At 43.5% G+C, this 18,820-nt stretch overlaps 1 protein-coding gene across 1 annotated transcript; it reads right to left on the reverse strand.

Annotated features, from left to right (window-relative positions):
- Window positions 1-920: 920 nt before the first annotated feature.
- On the reverse strand, window positions 921-18,820 carry LOC142396047 (uncharacterized). The gene is made up of 15 exons (XM_075478589.1): window positions 18,745-18,820; window positions 16,510-16,596; window positions 11,617-11,729; window positions 11,484-11,525; window positions 11,216-11,242; window positions 11,062-11,133; window positions 9,627-9,692; window positions 7,968-7,994; window positions 7,845-7,889; window positions 7,732-7,767; window positions 7,573-7,653; window positions 7,261-7,357; window positions 3,771-3,880; window positions 3,527-3,646; window positions 921-1,451 (listed from the first exon to the last, which is right to left on the reverse strand). The coding sequence occupies exons 1-15, from the start codon at window positions 18,818-18,820 to the stop codon at window positions 1,416-1,418; spliced, it is 1,035 nt and encodes a 344-aa protein (XP_075334704.1). The 3' UTR covers window positions 921-1,415.

Below are 18,820 nucleotides of genomic sequence, written 5' to 3' on the forward strand. Positions count from 1 at the left end.
TACAAATGTATGTAAAAAACCACAAATGTATGTAAAAAGAACACATACAAATGTATGTAAAAAGAACACATACAAATGTATGTAAAAAAAACACATACAAATGTATGTAAAAAAAAACACATACAAATGTATGTAAAAAGAACATACAAATGTATGTAAAAAAACACATACAAATGTATGTAAAAGAACACATACAAATGTATGTAAAAAACACATACAAATGTATGTAAAAAAACATACAAATGTATGTAAAAAAAACACATACAAATGTATGTAAAAACACATACAAATGTATGTAAAAAAAACACATACAAATGTATGAAAAAAAATACATACAAATGTATGTAAAAAGAACACACACAAATGTATGTAAAACAACACATACAAATGTATGTAAAAAAAAATGTATGTATGCACTTATTCGTTTCCTAAATTGTCTTCCCATCTGTCTCGGTACCTAACTTACTGCACCTACTCTAGCACTAGTTATGCTCTTAGCTGTTTGGTTTTGGAAGGAAATGCACTTATGATTTCTTGTGACCTGAAGTTCTTTTGCCTACCGATGTGGAACACACTTATTGTAAGTCCCTTTGGATAAAAGCGTCTGCAGAATGACCGTAATGTGATGTATGCGTTCACAAAATCGTTCTCCAGGAAAAAGTCAGACCTCACAATCTCTTGGCCCTATTTCCTCTCCCTTCGTATCACTGCCTGCTGTGCAGACCGAAGTGGCAAGTCAGTAAGCAACGTGCTGATTGGCTGTTCACGCAGGCGTAAAAAAAGGGTCAAAATTCGTGCTTCTAATTTGAGTTTTGTACACTCATAACTTCAGGGTCGCATTTGTGTGTCCATCGGATTTAGTTTTACACATGCACAAAATATTTTTACTTTTTTTATAACGTTTATTATAACTTCAAAACTTTGTGACACATGTGAACATCATACAAGTGAAAAGTCTTTCTGACCCTTATTTGATCCCATAAACTCTGTGCATTTGCAGTTAGTTTTGAGACAAATTTAAGCCCATATTTAGGTTTACTATGATTTCTGTGTCCCGTCTTTACTGCCAGTAGAGGACACGCATGTTCAAATGTTATAAGTCAAGTTTCAGCACTGAAATCAGTGAAAACTGAACCGCCTCGTTTCCTTTTTACAGCAAACAGACGTTTTTTCCCCCATAAACTTGGTTCTGAAATCAAACTGAGGGGTTAATCAGATTTTTATTCGTGTCTTTGTAGCAGCACATTGTGTTCTACATTTATGATGTAAACATTTTTAGACGAGCAGAACATCAGAGGTAATAATAACACAGTAAGGGTCCGTTTTAGTGAGTGCAGGGTGAGCAGAAATCTTTAATCAGGACCAAAAACTGCTGCAGGAAGACAGAAGCAGCTCACAGCGGCGGCGGGATCTGGTTAACCGCTGGAGTCCGGGCGGTCTCTGCGGTCCTCCTGCTCCGAAGAGGAAGTAGAACAGCACACAGAAAGAAAAAAGGGTGATGATACTGTAATTAGGGCTTGTTAGTATTAATTATTATTATCGTTTCAGCACCGACGCTGCAGGTCATAAACAGGTAACTGCAGGCTTTAGATGGATTAAATGGATGGACCAAATCAGAAAAAACTGGAGTGGGATGGAAATGCATATCTAAATAATGCATCCGTTCCAACATTTTCTTTTACTTTTATTTCCTTCCAGATAGTTTGAACCCCAGATATTTAATGTATCTCATCAACTTCCCTTCATTTGTTAATATTAGGGCGAAAATAACGCGTTAAATCGCTAATTATTTAACGCCGATAAATATTTTATCACATTAAAGGTTTTATTATTGTAAAAGCCTGTTGCTCACAGGCTTTTATTTTGTAAAAGTCTGTCGCTCACAGGCTTTTATTTTGTAAAAGTCTGTCGCTCACAGGCTTTTATTTTGTAAAAGTCTGTCGCTCACAGGCTTTTATTTTGTAAAAGTCTGTCGCTCACAGGCTTTTATTTTGTAAAAATCTGATGCTCACAGGCTTTTATTTTGTAAAAGTCTGTTGCTCACAGGCTTTTATTTTGTAAAAGTCTGTTTCTCACAGGCTTTTATTTTGTAAAAGTCTGTTGCTCAAGGCTTTTATTTTGTAAAAGTCTGATGCTCAAAGGCTTTTATTTTGTAAAAGTCTGATGCTCACAGGCTTTTATTTTGTAAAAGTCTGTTGCTCACAGGCTTTTATTTTGTAAAAGTCTGTTGCTCAAGGCTTTTATTTTGTAAAAGTCTGTTGCTCACAGGCTTTTATTTTGTAAAAGTCTGATGCTCACAGGCTTTTATTTTGTAAAAGCCTGTTGCTCACAGGCTTTTATTTTGTAAAAGTTTGTTGCTCACAGGCTTTTATTTTGTAAAAGTCTGTTGCTCACAGGCTTTTATTTTGTAAAAGTTTGTTGCTCGCAGGCTTTTATTTTGTAAAAGTCTGTCGCTCGCAGGCTTTTATTTTGTAAAAGTTTGTTGCTCACAGGCTTTTATTTTGTAAAAGTCTGTCGCTCGCAGGCTTTTATTTTGTAAAAGTTTGTTGCTCACAGGCTTTTATTTTGTAAAAGTCTGTCGCTCGCAGGCTTTTATTTTGTAAAAGTTTGTTGCTCACAGGCTTTTATTTTGTAAAAGTCTGCTGCTGTCTGCTGTGGAACAGGAAAAGAAAGTAATCGGCGGATCCACCAAACATGGAGAAGGGTACGGAACTTTTACTCGGCCATTTTCATTTTAAAGTTCTTCCAGACGGCGGAGTCGACAGAACCAAAGTCATCTGTAAACTCTGCCAAGTTGAATTGTCTTCTCAGCGTAGTAGTTCCAGTCTAAAATATCACTTAAAGGCAAAACACACAACTGATAGCAGCAAGTCATTCAAGGAAACAGACAGTGGAGCGAGGCTTCTACATAAAAACTACAGGAAGATGCTGATGTTAAAAGTGTGTTTGCACAACAAATGTTATGGCACTTTCATTCATATGGCAGCACATTTAAAATAAAGCTAAATGCTAAAAGCTATACACTACTTTTGGATTCATTTTTGGATTCTGCGTACAAATGCGATTAATCGTGATTAATCAGGGAAATCATGTGATTAATTAGATTAAACATTTTAATCGTTGCCCAGCCCTAGTTTATATACTTCATGCTATAGGACAGGCCAGTCCAGCACCCGTACCCTCTTCTTCCTCAGCCTTTGGAACGTGTGCAGAATGTGCTTTTCTGGTTAAAATCACCTGTTTAGTTAACATCTTTATTTCTTTTTTACATCATTGGTAGCTTTGATTTTTTTGTTTTATCAGATGTTGTCGGTCTGAGATGTGTAAATATTAAGATATTATCAAATCAAATGAAGTTGACCGGACAAAACATTAAATATTTAGCTATCCAAGCCACTATTCCTGGATCCTAGAAGAAAAGAGGCATCTCACCCCAGAAAAAGAAACTGCTTCTGGTTCTCAGAGCCATCAGGCAGCGCGTCGTTTCTACCTGAAACAATTGTGTTGGGTGTTTTTTTTTTTTTACCAGCACGTTGATCCACTGGGACTCAGTGTAGAGGTACAGAGCTCTCCTGTCTGTACGGAGCACCATCACGTTCTCCGCCCGAAGCCGTCTCATCTCTTTCTCTCCACCTGCAACAAAGATCTGACGTGGAAAAAGAAAACAACCGATTTACAGTGTGAGCAGACAGAGAAGCAGCACATGGAGCTGAACAGAGTCGGCTGGGACGGCTCTGATGAGCGAGGACAGATGTTCACGCCACACTGACCGTCTGGACTCTGTCCTGGAGTCTCTGTGGAGTTTGAACCTGTGAGCAGCTGCAGCTGGCTGATGGTCCTCGACGTCCCGAGTCTCCCTGCAGACCTGGCAGGACGGACACTGCAACAACACACCCCATTATTACTCATCAAGCCCCGCTCGCTCCATTTTTTTTTTTTTTTTTTTTTATTTATTTATTTTTTTTAATATGTTTTATTGATTTTCTGGAAATTTTTACCCCACAAGAATACAGCACATGTACATGTTAATTCCATTTACACAGTAATTTCCAAAACACAGGGTACAATGTTCATCAGTTACATTGGCCGATTGAGTTCACCCTATCCTTCTTACCCCACCCCTTCTTAAATGAATGAATTAATGGTTATGTTGAATGGGTTTTTTATTTTTATTTAATTATTTATTTTTAATTATTATTTTTTTATGATTTTATTGCCTTCTTGTGATTTTATGTAGCTGTAAAGCACTTTGAATTACCTTGTGTACGAATTGTGCTCTATAAATAAAATTTACACAAACCTGAAGTAATAGAAGGGGGAAGTTCCATGTATATGTTCAAGTCTACTCATTATCAAGGGGTCCTTGTAAGGAGTCATAATAATCAAGAAAGGGCCTCCGTACCTTGAGAAATGATTGGGAGGATCCTTTAAGTGTGTACTTGATTTTTTTCCTAACTTTAAGAAGTACATGATATCTTTGACCCAGTGAGAAAAGGATGGAGGTGTGTGTTGCTTCCATTTGAAAAGGAGTGTAAGTGAAAGCAATGACAACATAGGCTTTAGTCGGTAGGGCAGCTCGAGATTCCTCAGATGTTCCAAAGAGGGCACAAATCGGGTCGGGATCTAATTGAGAGCTTTAATTATACTACCAAAAGGTAGAAAGGTTCGGACATAGCCAGAAGATACGCATTAAATCTGCAGGTTGACCCCTACATCGGGGGCATAATGGGTCAAGTTTTGGATAAATCTTCGCCAACCTGGCCTTGATAAAGTGAACTCTGTGTACGACTTTCAGTTGGATTAGGCCGTGTTTAGCAGATGTAGATGATGTATGTATCAGATTTAAGACGGACTTCCACTGATCATCTCTGAAAACTACTCCAAGGTCAGAATCCCAGGCCTTCCTTAAGTTTTCCGTCGAGTGTGGGTCAATTCCTTCCATCGACTCTTGGTTGCGTTTGGTGTCCCAGGCCGGCCGTTACGGTGCTCGTTGTCCCTCTTTAACAGGTTTCTTCCAGTTAAACCTGAGTTTTTACTTCCCACTGACAGGGTGATTGAATCAAAGAGAAGTTTATGTTCTAATTCAACCCATTACGAAACGATGAGTAAACGTGTTTCTGTGAAGAAAAGAAGGGTGTTCCCACTCTCGCAGCCATGAGCGCAGCATCCATGTGCAGCTGAGAACTAAAGCTTAGAAATTCTGATTCAAAGAGAGTACTGGGACCTCTTCTCTTTGCCATATCCACCACCTCACTGGGCCAGATCATCCCATCACATGGCTTCTCATACCAAAGTTATGCTGACGATACCCGGCTCTATCTGTCATTCCCACCTGACGACCACACAGATCTCAGACTGTCTCTCTGACATATCAACATGGGTGAAAGCCCATCACCTCCAACTGAACCTCTCTAAAACTGAACTGCTCGTCTTCCCAGCCAAACCAACCGTACACCCCAGCATCTGCATCCAAACTGAATCCCCATCTCTTTCTCCATCAAAGGTAGCTGGAAACTTGGGTGTCATGATTGATGACCAGCTGACCTTTAAATATCATGTTACCTCCGCCGCTTGATAGCGCCGCTTCGCTTTGTTAAACATAAGAAAGATCAGGGCACACGTCCCCCCTCTGTTCATTGAGCTCCACTGGCTAACCTTAGCCGCCCGCATCTAATTCAAGTCACTGATGTTAGCCTACAGAGTGCTTAATGGAACAGCTCCAATCTTCTTGAATGCTCTCACAAAGGCTTACGTCACGACTCGTCACTCCGGTCGTCTAGCAGTGCCTACACCACGCTGAAGACAATCCAGACTCTGTTCATGTGTCATTTCAAGATGGTGTAATGACCTGCCGAGCGCTACCAGAACAGGGGCGTCCCTGAATGTCTTCAAGAAGCTCCTGAAGACCCTCCAGCTCTTCAGAGAGCATCTCCTATCCTGCACTGACCCTGTACTTCCCTCTATACCTGCACTCTATCGCTACACTGTCACTTCTGACAAATTCTGACTGTGTTCGAAACCGCATACTTCTCCTACTAACTTTTAGAGTCAGTATGCGAGTTTTAGTAAGCGAAAAGTTCCCGGATGCATACTAGATTCTCCGAAATGTTGGGTATGCATCATGAGGTTACTACTTATACTCAAACTACCCAAGATGCAACGTAACGTGACGTCGCCGATCGTCAATTCCTGCCAAAACGGCAGTTTCAAGCTAGCTACAACGAGGGTAGGTTCACTTCCTGTTTTCAAAACAAAAGCACCAATTGTATGGTAATGGCTTTCCCTATGATAAAAGGCAACGGGTATTTTATTTTGTGAAAATAACCGGAAGTGCATTGCTCACTGCGGCTAGCTTTAGTAGCGCCGAATTCGTGGGAACAAAACTGTAAACAGCTGGTATTTTGTCAGGTTTACAACACGTTGGGGATCTAAACCAGAGTCCAGTCCAGAGTCCAGACTAAACATGGAGAAGCAGCATTTAGCTGTTATGCTGCAAACAAGTGGAACAAACTGCCAGTGGAGATTAAACTTTCACCAAATGGAGACATTTTTAAATCCAGGTTAAAGACATTTCTGTTCTCATGTGTCTATGCACGAAATCTGCACGATATCTTTGAACTTATCTGGACTGTTGCTTGTTTTTAAATTCATTTAAATTATTTTATTTGTTTCTCTTTATATTCTTTTATGTATTTTTAATGCTTCTTACACTCCCTGCTGCAATGCTTTTATTTTATGTGAAGCACTTTGAACTGTTCTGTACATGAAATGTGCTACATAAATAAATTTGATTTGATTTAAACGACTACTTTCTCACCTGAAAATGTTTCAAATGTTGCTAAAGTTTACAGAGTTTAGAGCTTAAGAGAAATCAGCTTCAGGCCGGCTGATTTCGGCTCGGGCAGGAGCGAAATGCATTGTGGGTAAAAGCTCTGCATACCGTCTGATCGATCAGTTTGCAAGTATGTAGTATGCGGTTTCGAACACAGCCTCTGACTTGTGGTTTCCTTCTATGTAGCTTATTGTTAGCTTTGATATTAGCTGTAATGTTATATATTTTTCAATTGTAAGTCTCTTTGGATAAAAGCTAAATGCATAAACATGCAACTCTTTTCAGATACAATCAAAAGCCAGATGTTTGTAGGGTTTTTACCTTTTTTTAATCTGCGCCATGGATGATTAACTTGTGTTAACAGGATTAAAGAAGAATTTCACCGTTTTTAACAGAACTTGCACTGTAACTGCCATCTGGTCACAAACCTTGTCCAGGTCGTCCAGGCTCTCCGGTTAGACCGGGCAGTCCTGCCGGACCAGGATGTCCCTGCTGTCCCGTGAGCCCATCAGATCCCCCCAACCCCTGCACACATTTATACCATTAATGATAGCTTGATGGAAACTTTTGGCTGGTTCTCAGGCACACAAACAACAATATTTTGACATCAACCTGATCTCTTTAACCCAAATTAGGAGATTTTCAGGGTAAGCAGAGCTCCAGACTGCAGCCTTTTAATCTTCTTCTCCCATTAATGATGAAAGGACCAGTTCCCCTGTAGAACATCTGTGTATATTTACCATGTGTCCTCTGGCTCCCAGCTTCCCTCTGGGTCCCTGCTCCCCCCTCGGACCGGCGTCGCCTCGCTGACCCGGGTCGCCCTGAAACACCACACATGCACCCTCACAGCTTCTGCACATCCACAGTTTCTATCCCAAGTGCCTCAGCCGCTGTTTTACCTTCTGTCCCGACATCCCAGGGATGCCACGCTGAGCCTGCAGACACACACATCCGGATCAGTTCCGACGCTTCAACCCAGAAACAAACAAAGAAAAAGGAAAGGGTTCCTCACCTTCTCTCCAGCCAGGCCTCGGTATCCTTTCATACCTTTATGGCCCTAAAAGATCGATAGGCGTGAACTCAGAAACGAGCAGAACAGGAAGAGTTAAGCAAACCAAAGTAAGGCGTTACTCACCCTGGATCCTTTGGGTCCCTTACTGCCCTGCAAACACACACAGTACAGCAGACGATGCAACACTTTAACGTTGAGAAGTTAAGAAAAACGGGCAGATTGCTGGAATAGAAGATGTTTCAGATCCAGAGGTGTGTGGTAACGAGTTACATTTACTTGAGTAAGTTTTTGAAAGCATTATACTTCTAGGAGTAGTTTTAAATCTCTATACTTTTTACTTTTCCTTGAGTAGATGTGTGCAGCAGAAACTGTCCTCTTACTCCGCTACATTAGGCTACAATGAGCTGGTTACTTTTCTTCTTACCTCTTTGGTATTCTACGCCTCATTATTTTTATCCCCCCGCGTACGCCTCATTTTAATGTTTTATTCTGACAGAGAGAGAGACTTCCGCCAATGGCTCTACCACCTGACTGTGTTCCACCAATCAGACGCAGCCGTGCGGTCTGGTCACGTGACCGTACTCGATCTCAGCGGCGGGACGGGTTAGCTTTAGCATTAGCAGTCGTAGCAAACAAACAAAGAAACAGATGAAAAATGTCAGAACCAACGGTGGGAAATGAAGACGCAGACGAGGCCTCATACTGAAAGCATGTTTACCTTACAAAGAGTGAGAAACAGCAGCTACATTATGTGTCTTCTGTGTCAACCAAAACAAACGCACATTTCAGCAGAAACTCAACATCTAACTTGAGGAAACATGTAGCGCTAAGTTTCCTAAACTCGTTTTTCCCCCATGGATAGGTGAATGTTTGTTTTTTAGGTTACATATGGGTTACATATGTTTTACACATTTCCTAAGTCTCTTTTATCTTTTATTGAAGTTCTTGAATTTACCTGGATTATTTTAATTTAAGCTATTTTGTAATAAATTCATTTTAATTTTATCAATTGGATGAACTCTAATTTTCCTAAAGATGATTATTTAGTATTTTTGTCTGTCTGATTGAATGCTTGTGTTAACAAATAAATCAGACGTTACTCATAATTATTTGGATGACTACTTTTTACTTTTACTTGAGTCATATTATTCTGAAGTAACAGTACTTTTACTTGAGTATAATTTTTGGCTACTCTACCCACCTCTGGTCAGACCCCAGCTGAAAGAGTTCGGGTTCCGGCCTGAAACTGGGCCACTTTAGTCACATGTGCATCACCGATCCATGAACCCATCCTCAAAACAAGTGTCCCATCTTATTCTTCAGCTTCATCTGGTCCTTTACTCTTTTTTCTTGAATGGGGGTTGATCCAGTCTCACATTCAGTCATGATTAGAGATTTTTGGGCCACAGATGGAGCTGACGCACCATCGTAAACTGGTGCAGATGACCAGATTTACGTCAGAGATTTGTGAATGAGTCACCATTAATTCATCTTAAGTCTGAAACTCTTCACCAGTCAGAGCTGAAGAAACATTTCTGATGAGACGTAAACCACTTCTTTACATTTTCTTTGGATTATCATGACCTGGACGACAGAAATCTCTGCAGAAAATCATGTAAACATTTCTCATTATCGGTTACATCGGTACATTCAATGCGTCTTTGAATCATACAGCATCATCTTTGTTCTCTCTGTTAAACTGATGAAAGATAAATTACCCGGCCAGAACCCTTTACCAACGCAATGATGAGTCTCTTAAGATCTGAATGGATGCAGCTGTACCTTTATCATCCCAGGAGTTCCGATGTCTCCGTACAGACCTCTCCAGCCTCTGTTGCCCTTCTCTCCCTGCGGACACATCGATGCATGAGCTCCGGTCAACAAACATTAAATAAGTGGTTTCATGTCACGTTTTCATATCAAAGAATGAAATTCCCCATGAAAACAGATCAAGTACTTTTATATTCAGTTTGCCGATAGTTCACATCTAAAAAATCTTCCCAAAACTTCTTTAAAAAAAAGCATAAATTCTAATTAAAGTGAAAGGTTCTTACGTTAAAATATGACCTAAAACAAGCTCATGCTGTCCAACAATGTTAAAAAAGAACTTCTGTATTTGTTCTTATCTGTATTTTAAAGTTTGTGACGTCTTGGAAAGCGCTTTGCTCTCCTAACTTTGCGTCCAATGAAATGCTTCCTCAGGATTTTGAATTTCAACAGAGCTGTAACAGAAAGGTGGGCGGAGCCTAATCAGACCAATCAGAACCCAAGTACTAATACTAATTCAAAGTATGCGGGGTGAGTTCTTGCCCCGCCCATTTTACGGAGGATCCATCTTGGGGCAACTTGTGTGGGCTTGGAGCATGGATGTATTATATCATCTGGATAACGGACCGCAAAATGGCCGCCGTTGATTTCAATGGAGTCGCTCGCCTGGCGCATACGCCGAAAAAGTTTCTGACATCTGGGTTTTACTTCCGCGTTATGCGGCCCATAGAGGATGCGCAGTAGAGTCACCCCCCATGATGCTTTGGGGCCTCCCATCATGCTTCGGGGCGATGAGGACGTGCACGTAGGTACACATCACAGTGCACGTACACAGCTGTGACGTCACGCTGGGAAAAGAGACTTTTCTGGCCGTTAGAAAACTTTTTGACAGATAAAAATGACTTAAAAATATAGAATACAAAGATTAGTAAATAACAGCGATTGCAGCTGGAGGCGTCCTGTGAACAGTTTTACAGGCATCTCTTTTACTACTGCAGTCTGTGGGAAAAATGCTTTTTGGGCCACAGGGGATTTTTTGTCGCAATACCACGAGTGGCCACTGGGGAAACATCGGCGTGCCGGCTGAGAGGTGACGCCGGGGTGTAGCCAAGTATCCCAGAATGCACTGCACTCCAGACGAAGGAAAGATGGCAGAGGAGAAACGACTGATTCTCGAAGTATTACAATTTTTGTGCGTACCAGAATGATTTTGGGCGGTGATGTAGTTGTTTAAACCTCAATCATGAGGTCGATTCATAGCTAAAGTCTTTCAGATTTGGTTTTTGATGCTTTCGGTGACTCGGCTGTTCCGCTTCCTTCTTGGCTACATGGTAAAGCTTACCAACTGCCCTGTTTTAAAGGCTTTTATCTTGTTTTTGTTCCTCTCACTAAAAACAAACTGCTTACGTACACGTTGGAAAACCGGTTAGCTCCAGTTAGAGACCGTTACCTTTTGACCGGGCTGTCCCAGGGTACCTTGTGGTCCTGGTTCTCCTTCTGGCCCCGTCACACCAGGTCGACCCTGAAATATACACATTTTTACAAACTATCATCTATAATCTCTACCCGTCTGAAAACATTTAATGACTTGTGCTATTCTTCACCTTCGGTCCTCTGGCTCCTCTGCAGCCCTGTTGAGACAAACATCAGGAAGTGAACTGAAAACAGCAGCTACCGTGTTAATAGTACATTCTTTATTGGATGATTACAATGAATCTTTGAAGTGTCTTTACATGGATGACATTTGTTGTGATTTGGCGCTTTATAAATAAAGGCTACCAAAGGGGGACCCATTCCATATTAGGTGGGCGTCACAATATTAGGGCCCGTCGGTATAAACAAATACGTAAATAAGAGGAGAATTTGACTCACATTTTCCCCTTTAGGTCCTGTAATGGCTTCCGTTATATCGACCTGAAAAGTCAAACACAAGTCGGCTTGATGTCCTGAATGCTTTTGTGATGTGTGATCTTTTGTGGGAGGACAAACAAACAGAAGTCGTCACCATCAGCTCCACTTTGTGTTTGATTGGAGGAAACATAGGAGGAGGAAGAGGAGGGGGGATGAAGACTTCACATCTCCGAGCAGACCACCTGCCGCCTCTGCTCGATGGAAATCCTGCAGACGGACAACAGTTGGACACGAGTTGTGTTAGAAGTCCTGATGAGTTGCTGTTCCGCATCGGTCTCCTGCTCAGAGACATTTGTCTTCCTCTAATTTTCTTCTCCGAGAGAAGTGGAGGAAGACAAATGTGTTGAAGAATCAGCAGGAATGTCAGGAGGAGGGTCCATGTCGACTGAGGACCAGCAGAGTTCCTGCAGCTTCAGATCTGAACTCCTGATGAACAGATACCGAGGCTGCTGCCTTATTCAGGACAGATACCGAGGCTGCTGCCTTTTTTAGGACAGATACAGAGGCTGCTGCCTTTTTTAGGACAGATACCGAGGCTGCTGCCTTTTTTAGGACAGATACCGAGGCTGCTGCCTTATTCAGGACAGATACCGAGGCTGCTGCCTTATTCAGGACAGATACCGAGGCTGCTGCCTTTTCAGGACAGATACCGAGGCTGCAGCCTTTTCAGGACAGATACCGAGGCTGCTGCCTTTTCAGGACAGATACCGAGGCTGCTGCCTTATTCAGGACAGATACCGAGGCTGCAGCCTTTTCAGGACAGATACCGAGGCTGCTGCCTTATTCAGGACAGATACCGAGGCTGCTGCCTTTTCAGGACAGATACCGAGGCTGCTGCCTTATTCAGGACAGATACCGAGGCTGCTGCCTTATTCAGGACAGATACCGAGGCTGCAGTCTTTTCAGGACAGATACCGAGGCTGCTGCCTTATTCAGGACAGATACCGGGGCTGCTGCCTTTTCAGGACAGATACCGAGGCTGCAGCCTTTTCAGGACAGATACCGAGGCTGCAGCCTTTTTTAGGACAGATACCGAGGCTGCTGCCTTATTCAGGACAGATACCGAGGCTGCTGCCTTATTCAGGACAGATACCGAGGCTGCAGCCTTTTCAGGACAGATACCGAGGCTGCTGCCTTTTCAGGACAGATACCGAGGCTGCAGCCTTTTCAGGACAGATACCGAGGCTGCAGCCTTTTCAGGACAGATACCGAGGCTGCTGCCTTATTCAAGACAGATACCGAGGCTGCTGCCTTTTCAGGACAGATACCGAGGCTGCTGCCTTATTCAGGACAGATACCGAGGCTGCAGTCTTTTCAGGACAGATACCGAGGCTGCTGCCTTATTCAGGACAGATACCGAGGCTGCTGCCTTTTCAGGACAGATACAGAGGCTGCTGCCTTTTCAGGACAGATACAGAGGCTGCTGCCTTTTCAGGACAGATACCGAGGCTGCTGCCTTTTCAGGACAGATATCGAGGCTGCTGCCTTTTCAGGACAGATACCGAGGCTGCTGCCTTTTCAGGACAGATACCGAGGCTGCTGCCTTATTCAGGACAGATACCGAGGCTGCTGCCTTATTCAGGACAGATACCGAGGCTGCTGCCTTTTCAGGACAGATACCGAGGCTGCTGCCTTATTCAGGACAGATACCGAGGCTGCTGCCTTATTCAGGACAGATACCGAGGCTGCTGCCTTTTCAGGACAGATACCGAGGCTGCTGCCTTTTCAGGACAGATACCGAGGCTGCTGCCTTTTCAGGACAGATACCGAGGCTGCTGCCTTTTCAGGACAGATACCGAGGCTGCTGCCTTTTCAGGACAGATACCGAGGCTGCAGCCTTATTCAGGACAGATACCGAGGCTGCAGCCTTATTCAGGACAGATACAGAGGCTGCGGCCTTTTCAGGACAGATACCGAGGCTGCGGCCTTATTCAGGACAGATACCGAGGCTGCAGCCTTTTCAGGACAGATACCGAGGCTGCAGCCTTTTCAGGACAGATACCGAGGCTGCTGCCTTATTCAGGACAGATACCGAGGCTGCTGCCTTTTCAGGACAGATACCGAGGCTGCTGCCTTATTCAGGACAGATACCGAGGCTGCAGCCTTATTCAGGACAGATACCGAGGCTGCTGCCTTTTCAGGACAGATACCGAGGCTGCTGCCTTATTCAGGACAGATACCGGGGCTGCTGCCTTTTCAGGACAGATACAGAGGCTGCTGCCTTATTCAGGACAGATACCGAGGCTGCTGCCTTTTCAGGACAGATACAGAGGCTGCTGCCTTTTCAGGACAGATACCGAGGCTGCTGCCTTTTCAGGACAGATACCGAGGCTGCTGCCTTATTCAGGACAGATACCGAGGCTGCTGCCTTATTCAGGACAGATACCGAGGCTGCTGCCTTTTCAGGACAGATACCGAGGCTGCTGCCTTTTCAGGACAGATACCGAGGCTGCTGCCTTTTCAGGACAGATACCGAGGCTGCTGCCTTTTCAGGACAGATACCGAGGCTGCTGCCTTTTCAGGACAGATACCGAGGCTGCAGCCTTATTCAGGACAGATACCGAGGCTGCAGCCTTATTCAGGACAGATACCGAGGCTGCGGCCTTTTCAGGACAGATACCGAGGCTGCGGCCTTATTCAGGACAGATACCGAGGCTGCAGCCTTTTCAGGACAGATACCGAGGCTGCAGCCTTTTCAGGACAGATACCGAGGCTGCTGCCTTATTCAGGACAGATACCGAGGCTGCTGCCTTTTCAGGACAGATACCGAGGCTGCTGCCTTATTCAGGACAGATACCGAGGCTGCAGCCTTATTCAGGACAGATACCGAGGCTGCTGCCTTTTCAGGACAGATACCGAGGCTGCTGCCTTATTCAGGACAGATACCGGGGCTGCTGCCTTTTCAGGACAGATACAGAGGCTGCTGCCTTATTCAGGACAGATACCGAGGCTGCTGCCTTTTCAGGACAGATACAGAGGCTGCTGCCTTTTCAGGACAGATACCGAGGCTGCTGCCTTTTCAGGACAGATACCGAGGCTGCTGCCTTTTCAGGACAGATACCGAGGCTGCTGCCTTTTCAGGACAGATACAGAGGCTGCTGCCTTTTCAGGACAGATACAGAGGCTGCTGCCTTTTCAGGACAGATACCGAGGCTGCTGCCTTTTCAGGACAGATACCGAGGCTGCTGCCTTATTCAGGACAGATACCGAGGCTGCAGCCTTTTCAGGACAGATACCGAGGCTGCTGCCTTATTCAGGACAGATACCGGGGCTGCTGCCTTTTCAGGACAGATACCGAGGCTGCAGCCTTTTCAGGACAGATACCGAGGCTGCTGCCTTATTCAGGACAGATACCGAGGCTGCTGCCTTTTCAGGACAGATACCGAGGCTGCTGCCTTATTCAGGACAGATACCGAGGCTGCAGCCTTATTCAGGACAGATACCGAGGCTGCTGCCTTTTCAGGACAGATACCGAGGCTGCTGCCTTATTCAGGACAGATACCGGGGCTGCTGCCTTTTCAGGACAGATACAGAGGCTGCTGCCTTATTCAGGACAGATACCGAGGCTGCTGCCTTTTCAGGACAGATACAGAGGCTGCTGCCTTTTCAGGACAGATACCGAGGCTGCTGCCTTTTCAGGACAGATACCGAGGCTGCTGCCTTTTCAGGACAGATACCGAGGCTGCTGCCTTATTCAGGACAGATACCGAGGCTGCAGCCTTTTCAGGACAGATACCGAGGCTGCTGCCTTATTCAGGACAGATAACGGGGCTGCTGCCTTTTCAGGACAGATACCGAGGCTGCTGCCTCATTCAGGACAGATACCGAGGCTGCTGGCTCATTCAGGACAGATACAGAGGCTGCTGGCTCATTCAGGACAGATACCGAGGCTGCTGCCTTATTCAGGACAGATACCGAGGCTGCTGCCTTTTCAGGACAGATACCGAGGCTGCTGCCTTTTCAGGACAGATACCGAGGCTGCTGCCTTATTCAGGACAGATACCGAGGCTGCAGCCTTATTCAGGACAGATACCGAGGCTGCTGCCTTATTCAGGACAGATACCGGGGCTGCTGCCTTTTCAGGACAGATACCGAGGCTGCTGCCTCATTCAGGATAGATACCGAGGCTGCTGCCTTTTCAGGACAGATACCGAGGCTGCTGCCTTATTCAGGACAGATACCGAGGCTGCTGCCTTTTCAGGACAGATACCGAGGCTGCTGCCTTTTCAGGACAGATACCGAGGCTGCTGCCTTATTCAGGACAGATACCGAGGCTGCAGCCTTATTCAGGACAGATACCGAGGCTGCTGCCTTATTCAGGACAGATACCGGGGCTGCTGCCTTTTCAGGACAGATACCGAGGCTGCTGCCTCATTCAGGATAGATACCGAGGCTGCTGCCTTTTCAGGACAGATACCGAGGCTGCTGCCTTATTCAGGACAGATACCGAGGCTGCTGCCTTATTCAGGACAGATACCGGGGCTGCTGCCTTTTCAGGACAGATACCGAGGCTGCTGCCTCATTCAGGATAGATACCGAGGCTGCTGCCTTTTCAGGACAGATACCGAGGCTGCTGCCTTATTCAGGACAGATACCGAGGCTGCTGCCTTATTCAGGACAGATACCGGGGCTGCTGCCTTTTCAGGACAGATACCGAGGCTGCTGCCTCATTCAGGATAGATACCGAGGCTGCTGCCTTTTCAGGACAGATACCGAGGCTGCTGCCTTATTCAGGACAGATACCGAGGCTGCTGCCTTATTCAGGACAGATACCGAGGCTGCAGCCTCGGTCGGGACACACTGGGCAGAGATGGAAAACATGCAGCCTCATCTTCAGCAGCACTGAATCCAGCTTCTGTACTCGGGTTTTGTTTTACGGACACCAAAAGTAAGAAGTTGTTCCTGTTGTTTATAGAAAGTACTCATTACACTTCGTAATGTTAGTTAGACACGAGTACCTGGATCTTTTAGTGTTGTTGATACTTACTGGATGTGAAAGAGGAGGCAGCCGGCGGGAGGCCGATCAGCAAGGCAGTCCATCCCAGAACCAGCTGAGTCAGCATCTCTTCTCTTCCTGTAACAACAACTGAACGTCCATGCTCATCAAGAACTCAGATGTCTTTACATATAGTTCTCTGTCTTAGACTCTTCATCGAGAATTAATTTGTAGAAAATATACGGCAGCACTTTTAGATTATTTATAATTTCTTGAGCTAATCGTGACTTTGGCTGCAGTTTTCAACCCGAGCTGTAGATGTCGCCACTGAGAGAATTACCCCGCAGGACAGGCATTAATATTCAAACACTACCAAGCTTCAACTCCTCCGTTTCCCTTTTAAGCATCATGTGATGTTTTTGGAATATTTACAGTAAACTGCGTAGAGACGAAGCTGCTCACTAACACGACTTACTGCTTTATGTCCGATATCAAGTCTTTTTTAAGCACTTCGTGAGAAAATAAATGCAGAAATTAAATTTAACGTTGCGGCTGATAGACTATTTCAAGGTTAGGGTAAGCAAAAAAGGTTAAAGCCTCTCCTGTTCAGGAGGTTATGTAGCTTTAACTGTGGAGCTGTGTTTAATTTGGCTAACGATGCTTTTTGTGACTTCTGTGGGTCACATATTCCCTCATTGGTCCCCAAGTTTACCCTTTCGAGGCCCGTAAACATACTTACAAACAATTCAATATAATGTCGACTAACAATAGAATAAAACCTGAAATCTCCAAACTTTGTTGTATTTTCTGATTCTTAAACAGTTGAGCAGATGGGAAATTAGTAATATTTTCAACATGTGTTGCGTTTCATGATTATTTGAAAATTTCGACAGCGTCAGAGATATTTTATCATCTGCAGGATCTGCTCTGTCATATTTATAATTGTAAAGAAAAAACCTTTCTGACTTTTAATGTTTTTTATATGTTACAGCCTGGAGAACTGGTCAGAATAAAAAATAACGACAAAAATTATATACAAATTGCAAAATTAAGATGTTTATATGATGATAAATGCCACTAAAATTAAGCACCCGATTAAATTAGGCAAAAAAAAAACTCGTTTGCATATTTAAATATCAAATCAAATTACGCAGAGACCGCCCCCCCATTTGCATAGTTAGGAGAAATGGAAAAAGAAAAATGGAAATAAAAAGGAGAGGAAAATGCAAATAAGTAAATACATCCGTAAATAAAATCACAAAAATTTATGGTGAAATCAAAAATAAATAAATCATTTGGAGGGAATGAATAGATAAATATGATGTAAAGTAAAAAATTAAATATATTCTAATTAAAATGAATAAAATCTAAATGTAAATAAAATTAAACATTAACAAAGCTTAAAATAATGCTGATTAAAAAGCACAAAACACATTTTATACGATTGTTTTTGTATAATTGTAGTTATGTTTTAGTTAGTTAGCATTTGTTATCATAGAAACTTCATCATTTAGCCATTTAGATATTTTTGTATTTTGGCAGTTTCAGTGCACCATACTGTATATTGGGACTTAAATGGCAACTTTGAATCTGTATTTAACAGCTAATGTGCACGTGCTGAGGAGCAGGTGAAATTACAACCATCTTTGTTCGTTTCTCACTGAAAATGAAGTGATTTAAAGCAGGTGAAAATGAATTTTTATCCCATAAAACCCAGAGTTGGACAGATTTATAGCCTGAATGAATCTGTTTGTATTTGATGTTTAACGTTCGCTGGTGTTAAACCTGCTAAATGCAGTAACTTCTGTATCACTGTTGGCTGGAAGTTTGCAGCTGGAAGCAGAAATCCGTTTGGCTGATGAAGACATTTAAGCAGCGACTGAGTTCTTCAGACAGATTTACAGCTTTCAGTCACACTTTAATAAATTAAGCTGCTGTAGCTTTAATTATTTGGTCTTGCAGGGAAACATAAACCCACGAATGTCCTGATCAAAGTTCAGATTGCATTCTGCTGCAGCTACTGAAGATGATCTCAGACTCGTGTAAAAAGTTCAGATCATCGTCATCAGTCATCAACAAACACATTAAGAGTTAATCAGTAGATTAAAAAGCTCAAACTGACTTTTTAATGTGAAGAAACAGCTGAACACAAACCCAAATGATCAGAATAACACGATTCTTCCCCTGAAATATCAATAAAATGCAGCTGTGAGGTAAACAGCTGGACTCTGGAGGATATCTGACCCTAAAAAGAGACGTTTTCACAGGCAGTGAGGTGCGTCTTACCTCGGCGTCGGTTCCTCTGGAAGTCCCGCAGAGCTGGAGCACAATCTGCTAAGCTTGCACGTCGAGTCCGACTCAT

The sequence above is a fragment of the Odontesthes bonariensis genome, chromosome 12, assembly GCF_027942865.1.
Source record: "Odontesthes bonariensis isolate fOdoBon6 chromosome 12, fOdoBon6.hap1, whole genome shotgun sequence".
NCBI lineage: Eukaryota > Metazoa > Chordata > Actinopteri > Atheriniformes > Atherinopsidae > Odontesthes > Odontesthes bonariensis.

Bases quoted from the DNA above. Each gene is read 5' to 3' on its own strand.
- LOC142396047 (XM_075478589.1), bottom strand. From the start codon at position 18,820: ATGAGTCGGACTCGACGTGCAAGCTTAGCAGATTGTGCTCCAGCTCTG. The intron at 7,768-7,844 runs GTGAGGAACCCT...GTGTGTCTGCAG, and splicing joins GAGGCCTGGCTGGAGAGAAG to GCTCAGCGTGGCATCCCTGG. The intron at 7,358-7,572 runs GTAAATATACAC...AAATGTGTGCAG, and splicing joins TGGGAGCCAGAGGACACATG to GGGTTGGGGGGATCTGATGG.